Genomic DNA, 22,706 nt, shown 5'->3' with positions numbered 1-22,706 from the left:
TCTCCAGACCAACGCATCGGCCACAGGATTGGGTGCCGCGCTGAGCCAATGCGTCGACAGTGCTGAACACCCTGTTATGTACCTCAGCCGGAAACTGTTGGAACGAGAGACCAAGTATGCTGCGGTGGAGCGAGAAGCCTTGGCGATCAAGTGGGCTATCACGTCTTTGAGATACTACCTATTGGGACGCGAGTTTATTCTGGTGATGCTTTGCAGTGGATGTCTCTTCAGTGGATGTCTCTTCATTGTGAGTCTAACCCGCACGTCACTAGGTGGTTCTTGGATTTGCAACCTTATCGTTTTAGTGTCATTTATCGTAGGGGTTCCTTGCAAGCCAACGCGGATGCTCTCTCTCATGTCCACGACCTCGCGGTGCAGGTTACCCGACCCGAGGGGTCTGGGCTGAGGGGGGAGTTCATGTCACACATGTACGATTAGAAAGAGCCTAAAGGTGAGTAAAACATCGCGAGATAAGGGGTTGTCACGTGGTACTTACCTAAACTCTCTTTTGCCAACAGAAAACAAGAAGAGAAATAATCCCACAACTTCCGGATTAAAAAATGGGCGCGATGACGTCACTCCCGGCCAACATTGATGACGTCACTTCCGGCACCTACAAACCACCTCACTTCCGGCTCCTCAAAATGACGTCGTTTCTGGTTCCTGATGCAACGTCACCATTTTGCCAACCATTTCTTGTCACCTGTTTTATGTTCTATATAACCACCATTTTGTTACAATAAAGTTGTTCATTGTGCTTTGAAGACTTTGAATCATCGCATTTTTTTCAGTATTGTCTGTACGACAATATACGGGGATGGTCCCCAAACCTTTATTTTGGTATTTGTGACATTCTTTCTACCACAGTGTACAATAAAGTCCCTTTTCACTGGCTGCATTATATCCTGATATGGCATCTGTTCAAATAAGGATTGCAAATCACTGGTGCGTGTAGTGACATTAGCTCAAATTACAACAATAAAAACAACATTTACTTATATATCCGTTTTCATACAAGTGATGTAGCTTAAACTGTTTTACAAGATGAAGAAAGAAAGGTTTATAAAAAAGAAAGTATAAAAATAAGATTAGGCAATACTAAGTAACAAAGAATAAAGTAAGGTCCGATGGCCAGGAGGACAGAAAAACACAACAAAAAAAAAAAAAATCCAGAGGGTTGGGGAAAAACAACAAAATCTGTAGGGATTCTGAGACCACGAGACGTCCCAGTCCACACTGGGCATTCTACATAACATAAAAGATCTAAATCTAAATGTTACTAACACGCAGTTCAATTCTATTTAGGAGATTTATAACACATACTGCACTGGAAAAATAATCATAATTTTTAAACACTTAATTTTCCTCTATTATTACATTTCTCCTTCCTCCATTGTAAATAAATGTTAGTTAACCATTAATGCACATCAATAGATTTAGGGACAGTTTTTATCCAAAGGTCATAAAATAATGCAGCAACTCACAACAACAATGCACCAGTGGCCCTGACGTGTTTCTTCTGTGTATATCTTGGCTGATTTTTATTTTTTGTCTGTCAACTTATATTGTACTGCAACTACAGTCAATAAATTTGAATTTGAAGCTGGATTGTTACTTTTCATTTAAACAGATATGCTATGATATGGAGGAAATGTAAAATATCCAGGGTTGAGTACAGCAAGTCAGCATTTATTCAAAGTGGTATACAAGAGAAGCAAACACAAGTCTCATAGTCTTCACAAGTTTTTACAATTAACTTTATACAGGAAAGAATCAATAATCCTTCGAAAAGAAAAGAGAAAGGATAAACGAGATTGAAGTCTGTTTATAAGAATAAAGAGTCATTTCAACTGTTCTTGTAGCTGTTGTGGCTGGTTGTAGGAATGACAGTTCCATGAACTAGAAAAATTTGAAGTTGTCCCATTTATTGTCCAAACAAAACAAAGAAAATTAAGTGCTCTTTGGTGCATGTGTCCAGCTAAGCAGGAAATCAAAAGAAAAACAAGATATGTAGGCTTGTTAGCCAATAGTCAGGCCACTTTGATAGCAGAGCTCCGTCTGGTGGGTTTCTCTTGCAAGAAATTACTCCTTCTGGGAATTTCAGGCTTTTATGGAGGCTGAAACAGAATGTGTAAAGTCAGTTGTTCTCACTGGGCAGTTTCTCGACACTATGGGGAGAGAAGGAGTTGACACAGTTAGTAATAGTGCCCCCTCTCATCTTAGCAGGTTATTACCTACTTCAACAGAGCCTGTAAGAAGGTCCTCTGATGCACTTGAGTGACACTAATAAAGTTCAATGTACAGTAAAGTAAATGAGAAACCACATCTGAATCCAAAATCATTCAATGCACCTTAAATTCTGGAGAAGAACAAAATAGCAGACAAAGGTAATGTCAACTTAAATAGAAAATATTCACATTTTCATCATGAGATCCACCATGCTCTCCTTTTGGTCCAAATGACCATTCTACAAAAGTGATGCAAAATCACAGTTAAAGAGGGAAAGGGAGCTTCATAAGAGATAAATTATGTGGCAGTGAGAAAAAACAAAATGATGCGTATCCCATGGGAAGCTGACACAGTCTTTTGAAACAATATAAATGACAGATTTTACAGAATGTGAACCAATAAATGTGAGACAATGATGGATCAACAATAACACGATCAATACAAATAGTCCAACCATAATAATTCTTACCAGTTTTTAACTCTAATACAATAAGCCAGTTTGTAAATCAGGATAACTCGGAAAAACTGTGACTGGAGATAAGCTGACCATTCTCCTTAAGAGCATCTCTAATTTGCTGACTTAAAGAGAACAATTTATGGGAGGTATCTGAAATATATGTAAAGCACTGGGAACCAATAACGGCACAAATGCCCGCTTGGGAAGCCAAGAACATATCCATGTCCATATGATTTTAGCTCACTTGGGAACTAATTCAGCAAATACCCTGTCGGTAGCAACAGCAGTTAGGTTGGCAACAGTCAAAGAACTTGAGCAAGCACAATATTTTGTGCCCACGGTCAAGGGAAGTAAACTGGAACATTAGAATACCTAGGCCTCAGCCTGAGTCACGGACTGATTTTATAGGTGGGATGATTTTTGAAAGTGGTCTTTTGTTTCTAGAATGGGGTGGCTATGGAAAATTCAAACTTTAGAAGAAGACGATAAGAACAGCAGATACTTTACTACCAATTGGGCACCATTCTATCAAACATTCTATCTGTGAGGAAATAAAGTCTTAATGGGTTGGTAGAGCCTAAGCCTGAGGGATGGCCTTTGTAAATTCTAAGGCAGATGGCATAAAAGGAGGAACTTGAAAGCCGTTCATCTTATAAATCACAGGAAAGGCACAAATACACTGTAGGAATGTGCATCTGAAACAAAATTGTGTTCAATCTCTTGCTATTCTGGTTTGTTTCAAAGCTTAGTACCTGATAAGACTCAGGTAATCTGAAAGGTTGATAGGTACTTGGAATAAATGGGTCCCAGTCTAGGAGGAAGGAGAAGAGCAGCGAAAATATATGTGTAAGGTTGCTTGGTCCTCTGTAAGCATGAGATTGTTTGGTTGCTCACAAGGCATTTGGATCCAAGTACTGGTGGAGCAGATGGGACTGTTGGCCATGTGTAAGGTGGTGACAGGTCTGTCTCTAAACCAGCACACTCACATTCCTACTACCTTCTCATGACATGGAGAATCCACCAATGCAACCTGAATTCACTGACCCCATACAGAGCTCTAGACTTTGTCTTTATCTGAGTTCCAGTTCTACGTGTCTCTATAGACTACTCTCAATATTGATTACACTTCTTATCTATCCCATGGGATATCAGTTGCATCAAACACTGTACTTTTGACTTTTTATGATTCACATTATATTTTATCAATATTTCTTGTAAAGACTCACATTTATGCCTTTATGAAATGCAGGCTGCTCACAGGCATTACCCATTTTGAATGAAGGCAGATAAGCAGGGGACTCGCAGGAGCATCATGGTAAAGGGGATGTATCAGTTCAGCTCAGGTATCCTTTACATTGTATTTTAGTGAACTGAAGTTTTCCTCAGAAATCATCCAGATGTCAAGAACCATGCCATGTCATGTTCCTTTTCTGAAACCAAGTCTTTAGAGGAAATGACCAAATCTGAGTTTCTCAACAGTGAGTCAGTATTTATTCAACATCACATACAAGAGAAACGAACACTTATGAGTGTTCTAATAGATACAAAGCTTTTGCAATAAACTTTATATGGAACAAAAAAGATACTTCCTCACCCAGAAAAGGGAAGCTCAACATATCTGATGACCAAAGTCATTCTTAATAAATTAAGTCCAACACTGAGAAAAAAGAATACGTTCATCTTCTCTCACTGCTGAAAAAGCTACAGCCTTCATGGTCAGATTAAGTTCACAGTACATTTCAGTAAATCAGTAATGCCATCTTTCAATTACCTTAAATAATAGTCAGATAAACATGTCAGAAACACTAATGTCAAGTTATATAGAAAGTATCCTTTTTTTGAAAATATTTTATTATTATATATATTTATATATATAGTGATTGAATAAGAACTCACAAAGGTTTGGGGAACCAGCAGGCCCACAAGATGAAAAGGAAAAATAAAAAGAACACAAGGGTGCAGACAAAGGAGAAAATAAATGTAGTACTTCTGGGCATTCTGTCTCAGCCACGGGGAGTCACAGTGAGTTTCTCACAAAAGGAAAAATGTAAAATAAATTGCACACAAAAGTGCTGATAAATAACACAATAAATACTGTATGACCATTCTGGTAATTATTTTGCAATTATCAATTACAGTATCTTAATTTAGTCAATCGTGTTATAAAATCTCACCCTGCAGTGGGATGGCGCCCTACCCGGGGTTTGTTTCTTGCCTTGCGCATTGTGTTGGCTGGGATTGGCTCCAGCAGACCCCCGTGACCCTGTGGTTAGGATATAGGGGGTTGGATAATGGATAGATGGATATTATAAAATGTTTTATTTTGTTTAATAGTAGGAAACTAAGAACTTTAATAAGATTAGAGGGCCCAAGTGATTTAAGTAATCTCTCTGTAGCAGCTGGGGACAACTGTACATAATATTCTGTATGCCACTTCCTTTTTGCAGTGGCGTTAGTTCAATTTAGCTGTATCCTCTGCTTCAATTTGTGCTTAATACTTTTCTTAAGTTAGCAGTCTTTTGACCATTTTGTTTAGGATTGTCATCTCAAAACCTTATGGTATTGTTCTTGGAGTTTTCCAAATGCATAAATCTGTGCGTTCGGCAATTTCCACATTCTTCTGCTACATAAATCCTGACGCCTCTTTGAATATGCAAATCAATAAAATAGCCCTCAAGCTCAGCATTCTGTGAAAGGACAATGACAAAAGCACGGGGAAAAAATAGAAGAATTTCAGCAAATACCAAGTGGAGGGAAGGAAAAACTTACTATCTGTTGGTTTTAAAAGTGGTATAAACAATACAAGGAATTTGATCGCGTGATACAGAGTGTCGGAGACACTGGAAAGCTCAAGTTCACAAAGTTGCACAATGCCCGACATAAAAAAGAAGTTGTCAGATATCAAAGTCGCCATGAAAAAGCAGGTCGTAGCCCACTGTCTGAGTGTAATATGAAAGCTTATTAGGATACAGAGAAAAGAAAGAAAAATAGGCACACAGTGGGAAAAAGGCTCAAAATGTCAACTTTAATCTTGAATTTTCCACTTTAATCACATAGTTTATTTTGTCATTAAAGTAGAACATCATAAACTTCATCTTAAAATCTTTAATTTACTAGTTTCTCAAATCCCATCGTAACTAAAGTACAAAGTAGCACGTTAAATGCTTTGTATTGTATTTGTTCTTCTATATGCTCTTTGTGTGTGAATCACTACGTGCTTCTTAAACGGGCTTTAACTTCCTCAAACAGGACACAGAATCCATTACATTTGTGATATTAGAGCTCCCTGAATAATTTACGTACTGAGATGTATATTTGTTATCATTTTCACGATGATTGGAATTAAAGCACATTATTAAACATAGGAACACAGTGGAGCAGTGATAGTGACTAGCTGGTGCCTCATCCAGAGTTTGTTCCTGCCTCCTGCAAGATGCTTGCTGCGCCGTGTGCGACCTTCGATGAAATAATTTACTGTCTCTTTCAAACGTACTAACCTCCAATTCCTGTCCTTCCTTTTCTTTCTCCAAGTAACCAATCGCTACACGATCAGCTCTGTAATAGATATCAAGCCATCTGTACGCTTAGCACGCTGATTATTCAGAACTTTTAAGGAGCATTGAAATATCTTCATAGTATGTGTTTAATTATTCTATCCATCTGTCCATCCAGTGTCATGCCAGTCCCAGCAAGAATACAACACGAGGCAGGAACATTCCCTGAATGGGCGCCAGCTTTTTCCTAGCGCTGCGACACCATGTCCTCACATGTTTAATTATTAAAAATATAGATTATTTAAATAATGTTAACATTTCATCTGTATAATTTAATAAATATATTTTCCTGCATTTCATCTTAAAATGATATTGTCACCATATGTAAATACGTGCTTTATAAAATGTGCTGTATAAATAAATGTTGTTGTTGTTGTTATAAAGTGGCTCAGGTTGTGTAATATTATAACTGTATCACAAGTTTACAGTGATGTGATTGTACTAAGTACAAATAGTTCTACAAAGAGCACTTGATGGACTGATTAGTTCTTGGGATGAAACTGTTTCTGAACCACGAGGTCAGTACAGGAAAGGCTCTGAAGCGTTTGCCATATGAAAGCAGTTCAAATAGGCATCATAACTGAGGCAGCGTATGCTTGATGCTGTATACCGATAATTCTCTTTCCAATCAGCTGCTGTAAAGCTGTGATTCCACACTCAGATACAGTGGGATAAATACTTGAGAGTAACAACGCTAAAGCAGCTATGGTATGTGGAATAGTTTGGCCATTTCATGGACCATTATATTGTTACAGGTTAATCACAATCAGATACCTTAAACTAATAAACAATATGCAGTTAATTTCAATGTATTTGATAAAGCCGCATCAGGGATTTGGACCTAAAAAAAAAGGGAACCCATAATGGAACAAAAGTACCGCCAGTTTGCAAAACCGAGCAGAGAACTTGCATACGCCAAAAAGCAGAGCAAAAATACTCAAAACAAAGAAATTCTAAACCAATGAAAATACAACATTACTTTATCCAATAAACTCACTCAATGAATCACAACAATCTTACTTTCCCACCTGCCTTTTTGGACTGGGGGCAGACCCAAGTAGTGATGCAAGAGGTGGCTCCTCCCTTCGCAGTTCCACCCAAATAATATAAGGATCATAGCAGAACAGGATTAATCACACAAAAACAAAACAAAATAATTAATAAATAAAATAAAATAGAGAATGCATAACTGATAATTGTAATTTATTATACAGTATATTTATATAATCATATCAATATATTATTTATATATTAATTGTAATAAATGCATCAAACATGGACTAAAAAGACATAAAAAGGAAATTTAAGCATAAGCCAGGTGAGGTTAAATGGCTTAAAAATAATGCGTGGTTCATATCTAGCAGTGAAGGTTTTGGAGTAGGTGGTTAAGAATGTGCTAGAGAACACAATCAGGCATTACTGGAGGTGAAAGTAAAATACATTTTGGTTTCTTGTCTGAAAAATAAGCAAAAGGCAAAGTGTTAGGAGGCATGGAAGAGGAGAGTGCATACCTATGTGGCATGTGCAGTAGAAGTGTTGGGATAAATTCAATTCATAGCATAGACTATTCGTAGAGTGTGCATAAAAGATGCAGTGGTACAAAGGGGAGTCTGAAGGCAGTAAGGTTACATAAAGTGTTTTTCTCATGTTTAATTGTTTATGAAGAAGTATTCAGTCGACCTATACTTAATCCCCATAGATATCTCACCTTAAATTTTCAATTGTCCTTTACAAATTCTTCTATCACGACAATATTTCTTTGTCATGATTATTGAAAGATGGTCAAAACTTGGGTCATCTTTACAAGGTGCTCTGCCATGATCAGATTCTTTGCCTCACTTCTTGACTGTGGCTTATATAATTGACTGGCCCTAAAACATTGACTAGACAAGAATATATCTTCAATGATTTATTATTATCTATCTTTATAAATTTAGTGCTAGCATGATACTTTATTTTACAATATTCAACATTCATGTTGACTTCATTACAAAAAAAACCCAACCCTAGTATAACAATTCAAATCTGTGAATTCAAAAGGAAATGGTAAATATGATTTCATATTGGTGTTAGTGTTTGTGAATTTTGTGTAGCCTACTCCTTTAAGAAGCTTATCCAAAGTAATTTATGGTTCGTACTGATTGGTGAGTTAATGTCGGATCCACCCACTCCTACTATTACTATAATAAAGAACATTTAATTTTGGATTTCATCCCTAGTTGTACAAATATGTCTATTCCTTAATCTGATCTGTCTTAAAAAAATACATTCTGAAGATAAGTACAAACAGCAGTGCTTACAGAGTTCCAGGAAAATACAAAATGTTTGTGTAACACCAACCTGTGGACCTTTTCCTACATGAGGTTTCACCAAATCCTTAATTATTACTCATCTAGTCAGCTGTCAATTTAACTTGATTAGTTTTGAACAAAGGATAGAGCAATAAATGATAAATAAGAGAATGCTTTCACTTTCAACAATTACTGAATGTCTAGTAGTAAACTACAATAATATGGAATGATTATAGAGGAATAACGGAATCCTGTTTTTCTTTATATTGTACTTGTGAAAATGGGGTTGATGGAAAGTGAAAGGGATGACATTTTTTCCAATATGAGGTCTCAATTTATATTGTTTTTATTTTTTCCTTTTTCCTTTTCCTAGCCTGTTTGGTGCCTGGGCGAACACCCCCCTCTGGCGCCCCCCCGCTCCCCTTTTGCACATGCATTGAGCTGGCGTCAGCTTCACACAGGAGGATTTATTCTTCCTGTTTGCTGTCTTCTGCTCTATGCTGCTCGCACAAGGAGCGCCCATCTAACAATTTCTGCGATTTTGCACAACCCAGGAAAAATTTATTGTGACATAATGGGCTTGGATTGACAATATTATGAATGAAATGTGCTTTATTTGGAAGCACCTCGCTTGCCTCCCCTTTCAACAGGTTGTATGTGAGACTTCAGCACAGCAGCAGCAAGCAGGCGCACCGAGGGCCCTCGTGCTCACTTCCCGCATATATGGGTCTGATAGAATTTAGAAAACACATCAGTGCAAATTATAAGTCTATATCATAATGTCTGTTTTATTTTGCGAGCTTGTTATTCGATGCCACGCTAGTCAGCCAGAGAATCCCCAGCCGCCCCGCCCCTCTCCTCCCTTTTCTGCAAGCAGCAAGCGCACCTCAAAAATGGAGGGCGCCCTTATTCCCCGCAAATGGGCAATAGAAAACCGATCGGTGCCCATGCAATCCCAAAAATGCGCTGGCATGATGTCAGGGCAACATGAGCGCACGCAAAAATAATAAAAAAAAATTTTTGCCGATGCCCAAGATGCCACCTCCACCACGATGCCACCCTGGGCAATGGCCCATGTCGCCCATATCAAAAACCACCATTGGCAACACAAATTATCCTTAACTGCCTCAGCTTTATACAGTATATGTCTTCTTTAAATAGTATTTCTTTAAATACACAACTAAAGCTAAATTCACATTTAACTGAGGTATAGATAAACTTCTACTTTAAAAATTAGAGACAAAAAGAAGAGCAAACTTAAATTTCTTCAGATTCTCCATAATGATAAATATACATTATATTTATATCAGCTGCAATCTTTATGTGTGCTGCTGAAGTGAACAACTTAAATACAGTAGAGTCTCACTTATCCAACTTTCGCTTATCTAACATTCTGTATTATCCGACGTCCCACCACAAAAAAAAAAACAAAAAAAAATGCATCAATCGGCAACAAGAACTGCAAGTTGCGAGCATTAGCGTAGTCTATTTTTTTGTTGCTAAGTTCATTTTTACAGTAAAATTTTTCTGTTTTCTTGTAAAACATGAGTGGATTATGTGGCCAGCCCTCTCTTGTGTGTGTGTGTGCGTGCCTGTGTGTGTGCGGCTGTCTCTCTCTCTCTGGTGTGCGTGCACCTGCCTGTGTCTCTCGTGTGTGTGTGTGTGTGTGTGTGTGTGTGTGTGCGTGCGCCTGCCTGTGTCTCTCTCGCGCGTGTGTGTGCCTGCCTGTGTCTCGCGTGTGTGTGCCTGCCTGTGTCTCTCTCATGCGCGTGTGTGTGTGTGCGCATGCGCTTGCCTGTGTCTCTCCCGCTTGCATGTGTGCATGTGCGGCTGTCTCTTTTTCGTGTGTGTGTGCGCCTGCCTGTGTCTCTCGCACACACGCATGTGTGTGTATGTGTGTGTGCATGCGCCTGTCTGTGTTTCTCTCACGTGTGTGTGTGTGCATGCACCTGCCTGTGTCTCTCTTGCGCGCGAGTGTGTGTTTGCCTGTGTCTCTCTCGTGCACGTGTGTGTGCGTGCACCTGTGTGTCCCCCTTGCGCGCGCGTGCGTGCGTGCATCTCTCTTTCTCTCACGTGTGTCTGTCTGTCTGTCTGTCTGTGTCTCTCTCGCGCTCTTTCTCTCTTTTGCTGCACAGGGAGAGACTGAACACGTGCGGAAATCATCAACGTGCACAAACCGAAAGGGAAACTGGCTTGTTTGTATACCTAGTGTGTTGTCGTGAACAAATGCAAAAGTTTGGCGAACTTTTTGGTCATAACCTGATTTGTACGTGTTCAGAGACGTTCATGAACCGAGGTTTCACTGTATTAGGTTCGTAATGTGTTAAATTATAATATAGTTTGATGTTTAATAGGCTTTCTCTTAACACCTCCCATTATCCGACATTTTTGCATATCCAACGTTTTGCCCGGCCCGTTTATGTCAGGTAAGCAAGACTCTACTGTACTAATGTACAAAAATAAAGAATTTTAATTTATTAAAATAAAATGTAAGCTATTATAAAGATAAAGTGATTTGAATCTGGGCGGCGTAGTGGTGCAGTGGGTAGCACTGCTGCCTTGTAGTTAGGAGAACCAGGTTCACTTCCCAGGTCCTCCCTGCGTGGAGTTTGCATGTTCTCCCCGTGTCTGCGTGGGTTTCCTCTGGGTGCTCCAGTTTCCTCCCACAGTCCAAAGACATGCAGGTTGGGTGCACTGGCAATTCTGCATTGTCCTTAGTGTGTGTGCATGTCCTGTGGTGGGCTGGCACCCTGTCCAGGGTTTGTTTCCTGCCTTGCATCCTGGGATTGGCTCCAGAAGACTCCTGTGACACTGTAATTAGGATATAGCGGTTTGGATAATGGATGGATGGTTGATTTTAATCACTCGCTCTCTCATTAAGAATTTTTTTTTACAGAACAGCCACATGAAGGTTCCAGAAAGAACTTTTTCTTTAAATTCATAACAGATTTAGTGAAAACCCAGAAAGAGATGATTACAGATCTGTGAAATACCAAAGGGTTTCCTGATTTTAAAAGGACTCCTGCTGCATATGACACAGGTTAACTTCAGGTTTTCTTGATCTGTCATATCCAGCCTGGTAGCCTTCTGTTAATTAAAGATTTCTGTTTTGTACACAGAACTGTTTCAAACCCCAAAGATCTTCATATTTTTTCATATTTTAAAAACTCCTCCCAGAAAGAAATAGTTCTTTATCAACCAATGATTATAGGAGGAACCACACAACTCAGTAAAATGCCATTAAAGCACCAGTATGTTTAAGTGTGTGCGTGCGTGTGTGTGCGTGCGTGTGTGTGCATGTGTGTGTGTGTGTGTGTGTGCATGTGTGTGCGTGCGTGTGTGTGCATGTGTGTGTGTGTGTGCCGGTGACCTGATCAGAATTAGAGACCTAATTCTGACTATAAAACTGTAAAGTCAATTAATCACAAGTATGCTTTGCATGAAGCTATGTAAAAAATATGGGTGTGCACATTCAATACATGACACATCTGGTGCCTAGATGCTGGCATAAAGAAAGCATGAAAGAAATCTGTAAAATAAATTTTCAGATGGAACTGATTTCACATGTAGACATAACAATCCGATGTTCTAGGAAAAAAGTTAGAGGTACAATAGATTTGTCTATCCATGTTGTCGTTTTTCCAGTTTTCATGTAATCGCTTTTTGGTTTTTTTTTTACCCTTGTAAATACATTGTGTTCCATCTCTTCACTAAATCTAATACACATGTTAAGTACCACTTTAAAATAAAGTCCTCCTAAACCAAAGTGTCTATCATCAAGTAATCTTGACTAAGTTGATCACGGCCTTATCAAAACTGTCACAAGGAACCAATTGTCGAAATGAATAAATTATTTTTTACGAGTATTTAAAAAAGGTTTTAAGCACACCTTTTTACGTTTATTAGTCATTGACTGATTCTGAGAATGTTATGTCTACTGTTCAAACTTTAATTTCTCCATTCAGTCTTTAATTTATACAGAACCTTTAATATCGCAGGGCGTAATAATAATAATAATAATAATAATAATAATAATAATAATAACAGACGTGTTTGACAGGCTTAATTCTAATCACATCGCTCGCACTTGGAGCCCTTTTCAAACTAAACATACAAAAAACACAAACTTTACATTCGCAACTAAATATACTACATACAAAAACACCGAATTAAAAGCATGTCCGCATTTTTTTCAGATCTGATGTGTTTTCAACTCTTCCGTGTTTTTCCACTTCCCTCCCTGCTGTGTTACTTTCACTTGTTAGAAGTCACAGCTGCAGTTACCGGCTGCCAGTCCGAGATGGAGCAGCGAATAAAAGCCGCCGTCTGTGCTGTTCTGTCAGTGGCTCTCCGTTCAAGTAAGAAGACGTTTATAATTGACCCACGTGCTCCGCTTACACTCCCAGTTACACTGTACCAATTTTCTGTAAAAACCTATTTTAAGTCTTCCTTTTTTGTCCTTTCCCACAGGCTGCTCCGGTTTGAGTCTCACTACTCCCACAAGCCGCATTTTCGGACGGGTAGGTGGCGATGTGACATTTGACGTTTCACCATATCCTTCAAATGTCGTGTTACAGACGGTGACCTGGACGTTAAACAATATTAACACTGTGGTGAGTTCGGTAGGTTCTACAGTTTCATACGGAGTGGGATATGAAGGGAGAGCCCATCTGCACACAATGACGGAATCTCTGTCGCTCTTCAGACTCACTCTGCGTGACTCGGGACAGTACAGCGTGAGCATCACTACTGGGGGAGAGAGTGCGAGTGCAAGTGTCACACTTCAAGTGTTAGGTAAGTAAAGTGGACTTTTAATGTGGAGGCAGATTATCCCAAACACGCCTGATTTGTACCAAAGCATTATATTAATTGAATCCGTTCTAGTTACGAAGCAGTGAAATCTACTGAAGAGTATTAGGACCACAGAAAAGACAAAAAAAATCAGGGACACGGTGAGGGAAAAAACATCCATTTCGTGATTAAAAATCAAATTTACTACTTTAAAGCGAGAATTTTGAGATTAATCTCATAGTTTATTTCAGCTTTAAATTGAAAATGTCGACTTAATCTTGAAATTTCTACTTTAATCTCGTACTTTATTTCTTGATTAAAGCATAAGGTCGACCATGACATTACTTTTTGATGCTTATTTGAATTTACAGAAACTTTATTTAATGAACAGGAACCAGTCTCATGAACAAGCCTGTATTGAACCTGCAGGATAACTTACGCCCAAACTGTGAGTCTTTTGACTTTTCCTCAGTGATTTGTAGCCCTGAGCACTAATGGTAACCTCTCCTTTCCCTGAATCCTTGTGTAAAAGTGAATTTGACAAAGATGTTAGTAAAATTCTGCGGTGGGTTGGCACCCTGCCCAGGATTGGTTCCTGCCTTGTGCCCGATGTTGGCTGGGATTGGCTCCGGCAGACCCCCGTGACCCTGTATTCGGATTCAGCGGGTTGGAAAATGGATGGATGGATGTTAGTAAAATTGAAATAGGGATTGACACATGTTAGCGGTATCACTACGTTAACCTTGGCTTGTGCACAAACATGTTAATACGTCTGGCTCTTACCTTCATAGTTATGAATGTAGTTTGAAACATATCGTTTGAAGCCCTTCTCTTTTATAGCTACTGATGTGTGGCATAATGTTTGAATAATGTGACTTACATCGTTTACTGTAAGTTTGGGCACATCCTGAAGTGATTGGATGATAAACACCATAGATATTCTGTTTTGGTTTTATCGCCAGAAGTGAAGTAGCGGGCTTAAGCGGAATCCAGAAGAGAGTGTGCATGTAGTCCATTGCATGAATCAAAAATGTATATGAAATACAGAATATTGTACTGGTAATGGAATATAACCTTATAGGACACAAGAGTAAATTTAAAAAAAAACTTTGAGCTGCTGTACTTTATATACTTTATAATCTTGCTTAGTTTAAGTTTAATTGCTTTACTGATTGTAAATCTGTGACTGTAAATGTATGATTTATGACATCTTTTCATTTATAGCAATATTATCATTGATAAATTTGGAATAACATCATCATGACTGATAGTTATGGGATGATAAAGATGCTTGGAAGAAGTATGGAGAAATTGACAAATGAAAAGAATGAATGTGTAATGATGTTCATTGGGAGAAAACAGAAGGATTAAGCCGTAACTTTTTGAAACTGGGAGACGAGACACAAAAGTGATGAAAAACTTGAAAGATAAAAGTCGTGATGGTGATGAAAATGATAGGAAAAGACATTCTCTTAATCGTCATTGTTGGAGCATAACAGTTATGTGTAAAAGCAAGATAGAGCAAAAATATGAGTAATAATAATGCAGAGAAACAAATCATTAAAAATGGAAAAATAAGTTTGTGTGCTTGTTTAACAACTCTGAAGATCTGCAAATTATTTAAGCAGGAGAAGCTCACTCACTCAGTTTATTGAATGAAATCCCTACATAGGCTGTGGGGTTTCAGTGTCATTCTGTTTTATGTGATATGAGGGTACTCAAAAGAGACTTCTCACCTCAGTATTATTAAAGTTCAGTGGCCCACATAAATTCCGACCACATTCATTCTTTCAATTTCTGTACCAAAGTATTCCAGTAATCAGTAGCAAGGTCTATGCTGGCAGCATCGGTGGTTGGATCAAACCCAGGATGGGCCGGCTGTCCATTGCACGGCACATTCATATACACGACCACAGAACCAATTTAAAGTCACCAGTCAGCCTAATGTACACATCTTTGGGTTATGGGGAAACTGAAACAAAAGAGAAAACAATGCAAAAGTACAGAAATCATACAGTCTCAACATGGGGAGTATCAGGGCCATGGTCTAAACTCTGGACTCGAGTTATAAAGAAACAGCTCTAACCAATATATCTTTGAATGTAGTAGCAATTACTTAATAATTTATGGCCTTCATGATGTTTATTGTCAACAATAATACAAACAGGGAAATAGCATGCAGGAAACAGTATGAAACAAAAGAATTACTCTGCACAATTACTCATCTCCTTTGTCTGGTCAGGGATTTTGCTGTTGGTGAGTAGTTTGGTAGATCAGACTAGACGATTGTTAGTTTGACACAGGATTTCAGATTACTGAGAAAATTCATACAATTTGAATGATGTTTCAAAGGCAAGGAATGCAAACCACATACCTTTCTTGTCCTCGTGCAAAGCTGTGGTATCTCAATTTGGAGGTGCTCCTAAATCATTGAATAAGTGTAGATTATGATGGTAGAATGCATCTGGGAAAATGTTGTCTTTTGTCTACCAAGAACCCTATTATAGCACAGAGCTAAATGGCCAACTTAAAAAAAAGAGAATATCTTAGACATAAAATAAATCCAGAGATTTGTCTGAGGGGTATGCTCTGGTATTTACGTATTAAACTATTTCATCACCCACAAGTCAATTAATTCTGCAAAGACTGCCAGCTATTGTCAGGCCTAGTTTACAAAATGCACTGTAAATACGCTTTATCTACTCGTAGCTTCTGGGTTTTAGCTGAGTGTAGACTAATTACCAGTTTTAATGTTTTTAATATCACAACTTTTTTGTACACTTTCTCTACAGATCCAGTTTCTGTACCCACAATCCAGTCCAATGTGCCTAATCCTGTAGAGTTCAATGACACAGTGACTTTGACCTGCACGGCCTCTGTCTCAGATGTCTCTTACCGGTGGTTCAATGGCAGCTCAGAGGTGTCGGACACTCAGAGGATTCTCCTCAGTGCTGATAGCAGAACTCTAACGATATCAGGCGTGTTGAGATCAGATGATGGGCCTTTCTACTGTTACGTGTATAACCATGTCAGTAACGACACCAGCAGTCCTTTTAGCCTTGATGTAAAATGTAAGTGTGGATGAAAATCGATCTTTGCATTATATTATACTTTGTATATTTATAAATGAAGGAAAAGATTAGGTGAAGTCATTCATAAAATATCTTAAAAGCTTGTATGTCAAGACAGACAATATTTTAGCAGAGTAAAAATGCTGTATTAGTAAGGTATTAATTACAAAATGAATTACATAGAGTATAAGAGAAAAAAAGAACCTTTAATGTTTTCAGGTTTACTGTGTGTGTATTTTAGATGGACCGGACTTGCCCACTTTGTCTGTCAGACCTAACAAACCAGTCTATGCTCCTGGATCTTCCCTTATTTTAAAATGTTCAGCACAGTCCAATCCTACTGCTCAGTATCAATGGTTCTTAAATGGAACTTCTCTTAACAAAAGAGGCCAGGAGCTCGAAATACGGAACATTCAGGTGGATCAGGCGGGTAACTACACATGTTGGGCTTTCAATGATGTTACACTCAGGTATGCTGCTGTCCACAGAGTGATTGATGTCAGAGGTGAGTGAAAAGGCGATTGTTTCTGTGTATTTTTTAATTGATAATTAAACTACAGGAGAATGATTATTATTAGATTGTAATACTAAAAACATTTTTTTGGTAATTCTTAATTTTTAATATTATTAATGCAATGATAATTTGATATAGATTGCACTACTACTGCTTCAGGTATTTATGTTGATAGTCAATTTAAGTCATACAAATACTTGCCAATACCACTATATTAAAAACAAACGTGATAAACATATGTGTCCAGTCTGAAACAAACATAATAATAGACTATTCTGAATAAATGTGGATTCCTTCATTTTTCAACAATGTATCATAGGGGATCGATGTCTGTGCTGGCATCGTTGGATACAATGCTTGAATTAACTAAACTAGTACACTTACTCCCACACCCACACTAACTCCAAGTAAATTCAGAGTCGTGACATGTCACCTCTTTAGACTGTGTGAACAATACCTATTTAAACGTATTTATTGATAAAGAAGAGCTTTCATTCAAATCATTACTACTGCCTCACAGTTCAACTTTAAAACCTTTACAGTCTGCACCTAGGCTGTAAAAGCAAGTGAGAATTTCTCAAACATGATAGTAATGATGCAATATCTAATAGTTTTTAAATTTATCACATTTATATGTAAGCACTAGTTCATCCTAATGTGAAAACTGACCTTGACTAATGCTTAAAGATGAAATGTCATAAATGTGAAGATATTTGCACTTAGTAATACTTGTGATACATTGTGAAAAAAATGAAACTGTTGTCTGTAATATAAAAACCACCATGTAAAAGGCAATATTGTTAAAATTCAAATCATTAATGGTGTACCAATATCATTTACTGAGGGTTAAAAAAAAAAACGTATGAACTAGGGTTGTCAAATATACAGTGCCAATTAAAGGATCCACTCCCTTAGAAGTTTTAACATTTTGTTTTACAACATTGAAACACGAGGATTCATTTTGGCTTTTTTGACATTGGTCAACAGAAAAAGACAATTTAATATCAAAATAAAATCAGATCTCTGCAAAATGGTCAAATAAATTACAAATACAAAACACAAAATAAATGATCACATAAGTATTCACTGGGTCAGGATAAAAGGGGCCGCCTCCCTCCATTCGATGGCTGGAGTCGGGAGGAAGCAAGACGGCGCTCGGGAGGAGAGGAGTGGAGGCAGAGCAGAGAAAGAGAGGCATTGTGAAAAGCCTGGACTTTGGGGGAGTATTGGGGTTGTGTGCTGTCACTTTGTAAATATGGATCGTGTAAATAAACGTGTGTTGGGTGAACCATCGGTGTCTGCCTGTCTGTGTCCGGGCTGTTTCCCACTATATACAGTATATATGATGTGTGATGTGTTTGTTATTTGTTGAGCTATGGACGTCTGATATCCTCCAGAAGCCAGCATCTGTTTTGCTCAGCACTTTCTGAAATTATTGTTGACTGAATTGCTTATATGTCAGCTCAGATGGTTTTATTAAGTTTGATTCCAGCAATTTACCTTGCATGTTTAGTCATACAAGAGAAAGAAGTAAAGTTGAAAAAGCTGAAATGAGTGGGATGACATGATTTTGTTTGGTGTTTTATCATGACAGACGAAAGCATATTGTACTTGTGTGATGTATGACAACTGTTTAAAATTCTTCTTAGCAACAGTCATGTATTGCACAAACAGGTATGCCATTTCTTCAGCCTTGAATGATTGTTTTCAGTATAAAACAATGTCTCTTGTAGCAGTATTTTGTCATGGGCAGGGTCCTAGCTGACCCTATTCTCCCCTTTATACTCCTTATTACATAGACCTAAACGGAATGCCCCAAATCCCAACCATAACCAGGATAGAAGGTTCATACTTGTATCCATGAATTGATTAACAAGTTTCTAAATGTGCCCAAAATACTAATACAGCCTGGATCATCATGGTAGAAGTCGTAAACATTCAGTATGCTTAGACTACCAGGGGGCTCTCTGCCTCAGTATGGTGAATGATCCATGGTCCAGTGTGGTCTCTTTTCCAGCATGGCCTCAAGATGATGGAATGATGGAGAGATATGGCATGGCCACTATCTGTATGTAATATCAGAGAAACAGCATGGGTGATTAGCACTGAACTTAAACTAGTCCTATGGTGCTTGACAGACCTATTGGATAAGTGTGGGAATAGTGTATTTTCTAATGATTCAGCTCTTTAGTTCAGCCTTGAGGACAACTCAGCCTTTAGTCTATCCCTGGCCAAAACATCATTTCTAGTCTATTCATCTCTCACAGAAGTCAGTTCAACAGTCTGGTCTGATGTGACCTCATTACACCACAAACAAGAACTGCTTTACCTATTTTCCCATTTGTATAATTAGATATTACTTGAAAAAATACATTAACAAAAAAGATGACCAGATTATATGTTAGATTTTTGAAATCATTTTTATTATCACATCTTAATGTAGAGAAGCGCTACATACCTCTAAAAACTGAAAACAAATTATTTGTTTCAACAAATTTAAATTGTATGTTTTTTTAAACTCTTTTAGTTCATGTGATCCTTTACAAAAATGAACAAAACAAAATTCAGAATTTTTGCAAAGATTTACAACTATGATTTAGTAAAATGTATAAATTGTGTTTCATTTCACAATTAATTGAGAAACTGATTCCTAAGAATTTTTGCAATATACTGTAATATCCTCTTTTATTATATTCTGTGTCAAAACTGAATTACATCACCCAAAACCTCTCCAATGTCATAACTTGCCACCTCATCTTTTAAATCTTTTTAATTTTTTAAGAAATGAATTTATTTTTATTGTGATCAGTCTCATCTGACTAGGTTTTGAAATCATTTATAAAATCTCAACTATTAAATCTCATATTGAAGTTTATAAGTTAGAATTGACTGATAGACAACCAGCCTTGTTTCTTGCTTTGCACAGAGTAGAATCCTTACTTGATGATGGTCAAATGAATTCAACATTGGATCCATCATTATTACTGATTTGTTTCTGACACCTCAAAAAATAACATTTAACTTTGTAAATTATTGTAGATGGTGGAGCAATGCAAACCATTGCCATAGCTTTTTCTAAAGGTTTTCTAAAGAACTGATAGATGTCATGCTGTATTTCCTGGAGAGAAATTCAGTTGAATGCAGCCTAATAAATAAACTGTGACACTCTAATGCTTTGATGGTCCATCTATAGAAAAACTGCTAGTAATGGTAGTAGTAGTAGTACTAGTAGTACCAACTGTGTGCTATGTGTTTCACAACTTCTATTCTAAAGAGCAAATATAATAATAATAATAATAATAATAATAATAATAATGAAACATTTTATTTATTGGGAGCCATTCTAAAGACTAAAGATCTCTTTACAAAGAATTCAAAAATAAAATATAAATAGGAATAGATTAAATAAATCAAACAACAATACAGGTAGAAGGAAGTAGCACACTTCCTTCAAATAATAAAATCATGTTTGATATGTTAGTTTGAAGAGATGTGTTTTTAGAATAGTTTTAAATCTAGATGAATGTGAGCATGGAGAGAATTCCACAATTGCGCAGCACTGTAAGAGAAAGCTTTGACTCACATATAACAAAGTTTAATGTGTGGCACAGAAGGTAAAGTAGCTGGTGAGGATCTGAGAGTGCGGGAAGGGGTATAAATTTGTAAAAGATCACTAAGGGAGGATCAAGTTTATGGAGAACTTTAAATGTTAAGAGCAGTATTTTATATTGTATATGGCAGTAGACAGGGAGCTAATGAAGTTGGAAAAGAATCGGTGTAATATGCTCACTGGACTTAAAAAAAGTGATTATCCTAGCAGCAGCATTTTGTATGAATTGCAAATGATAGATACGTTTTTTAAAGATAGCATTACAGTAGTCTATACGTGAGGTAACTAATGCATTAAGCAAAATTTTTGTCAAAACTGAATGAAGTCTAGACATATTTCAAAAATGATAAAAAAAAAAAACAATCCTAGAATCATTATTTATATGAGGTGAAAAAGAAAGGGTACTTACTATCTAGAACGACACCCAGACTCTTGACCTAGGAAGAGATATTTATAAATGTATTGTTTATTAAAATTGGGGAGTTGTTAGCCATAGCAAGTACAGATTTAGTACCAACAAGGAGTACTCCCGTTTTATTACTGTTTAACTGAAGAAAATTATGAGGCATACATAACTTTATGTCCTGTAGACACGCAGTAAGAATATTAGGAGGAAGAACAGAGGTAGATTCAGTGGATAAATAAAGTTGCATATCATCAGTTTAACAATGAAATTGAATGCCATGATGCTGAAATTTATTACCTATAGAAAACATGTAAATAAGGAAAAGAAGTGGCCCCAGCACTGAGCCCTGTGGAACCCTCTGTGTAACCTCTGTACTGTCCGACCTATAGCCCTTCACCTGAACAAACTGTCTTCTATCTGTAAGATTAAAGGAAAAACCACTGATACACAAGGTCACAAACTCCAAAACTAGCTAAATATTCCAAAAGTATCTGATAGGATATAGTTTCAAATGCTGAACAAAGATCCAGAAGTATTGTTAAAAGTCCCATGTCAGCTTCCTGGAGAAGATCATTTGTAATTTTGACCAATGCAGTTTCAGTACTATGTTTCAGATGAAAGCCAGATTGAAACTGTTCGACTGGTTATGTTTTTAAAAATGGGACTGAAGTTGAGAAGCAGCTATCTTTTTTTAAAAATATTGTTATAAATGGAACAATAGAAATTAGAAATAGGTTGGTAATTAAAAAAAAATTAAGGTTCAAAACCAGTTTTTTTCAAAATTTGTGTAATATAAGCCATTTTTAATGAAGGAGGAACCATGCCAATGGCAAGAGAAGAGTCGATTAAAGAGGTTATCAAAGAAGAAATGGATGGCAAGCAGAACTTAACAAGACTAGTAGATATTGGATCCAGATGACAAGTAGAGGAATTGGATTTTGTTATAAGCTCAGAAATATCATTTTTAGTTGGTAGGTAAGAGAATATGCGAAATAGGGGAAAGCACGTAATTTTCTGTAAGGATAAGAGAGGTAAGTTGCTGGCGAATGCCCCTAATCTTAGAATAGAAGAAGTCCAGCAAGTCACTACAATGTTTCGAAAAGAAGTTATAGTGGACAACATTTTCTGGTGGTGCAGTTAACCTAATCACTGTAGAAAAAGGAGCTCTAGCATTATTCCCTCTTATACTAATAATTTTATAATAATACACAGTTTTGGCAGCAGAAGGAGCATTTTTGTAGTTTAACATATGATCTAAGTACATTCCCCTATGTAAAACTAGACCAGCTTTCTTAAACAGACATTCCAGCCACCAGCCTATAGTTTTGAGCAGAAGGAGTTCAGATGCAAACCAGGGAGCAGTACGAATAAATGAAACAGTCCATGTTTTTAAGGGAGCCAGCATATTGAAAGCAGAAGACAGAACAGCATTATAGTGATCTACTAAATCTGACAGAGTGGCAGTAACAGTGTGTGCTTGGTGTGGTGTGTGTGTGTGTGCCCTGCGGTGGGCTGGCGCCCTGCCTGGGATTTGTTCCTGCCTTGCGCCCTATGCTGGCTGGGACTGGCTCCAGCAGACCCCTGTCACCCTGTGTTAGGATATAGCGGGTTGGACAATGACTGACTGACTGACATATTTCATTAAAATCCATGGTAAATGTATTAGTTGAATTATCAAAGTGTATATTAAAATCACCTGTAAGAATGACATTTGAAGACATGACACACAGAGTCATTAAAACAGTAGACAATTTTGCATTAAAAGTACTTGAAAACTTATGAG

At 37.5% G+C, this 22,706-nt stretch overlaps 1 protein-coding gene across 4 annotated transcripts in view; it reads left to right on the top strand.

The window, feature by feature from the left end:
- LOC120541784 (carcinoembryonic antigen-related cell adhesion molecule 1-like) overlaps nucleotides 1-22,706 on the top strand; it is an 87,582-nt gene that overhangs the window by 51,493 nt on the left and 13,383 nt on the right. For 2 of the 4 annotated variants that reach the window (XM_039773711.1, XM_039773712.1), the window contains 2 exons: nucleotides 16,115-16,393; nucleotides 16,635-16,898. In XM_039773711.1, coding sequence (XP_039629645.1) covers nucleotides 16,115-16,393; nucleotides 16,635-16,898 — 543 coding nt within the window. Of the gene's footprint in view, nucleotides 1-12,766; nucleotides 12,890-13,001; nucleotides 13,326-13,696; nucleotides 13,771-16,114; nucleotides 16,394-16,634; nucleotides 16,899-22,706 lie in introns of those variants that run through there. The other 2 variants (XM_039773714.1, XM_039773715.1) reach the window with 2 other exon arrangements.

The sequence above is a fragment of the Polypterus senegalus genome, chromosome 12 (genome assembly GCF_016835505.1).
Source record: "Polypterus senegalus isolate Bchr_013 chromosome 12, ASM1683550v1, whole genome shotgun sequence".
In the NCBI taxonomy this organism is placed as follows: Eukaryota; Metazoa; Chordata; class Cladistia; order Polypteriformes; family Polypteridae; genus Polypterus; species Polypterus senegalus.
Note: the sequence above shows the minus strand (reverse complement) of the source record. Positions and strands in the feature narration are given on the sequence as shown.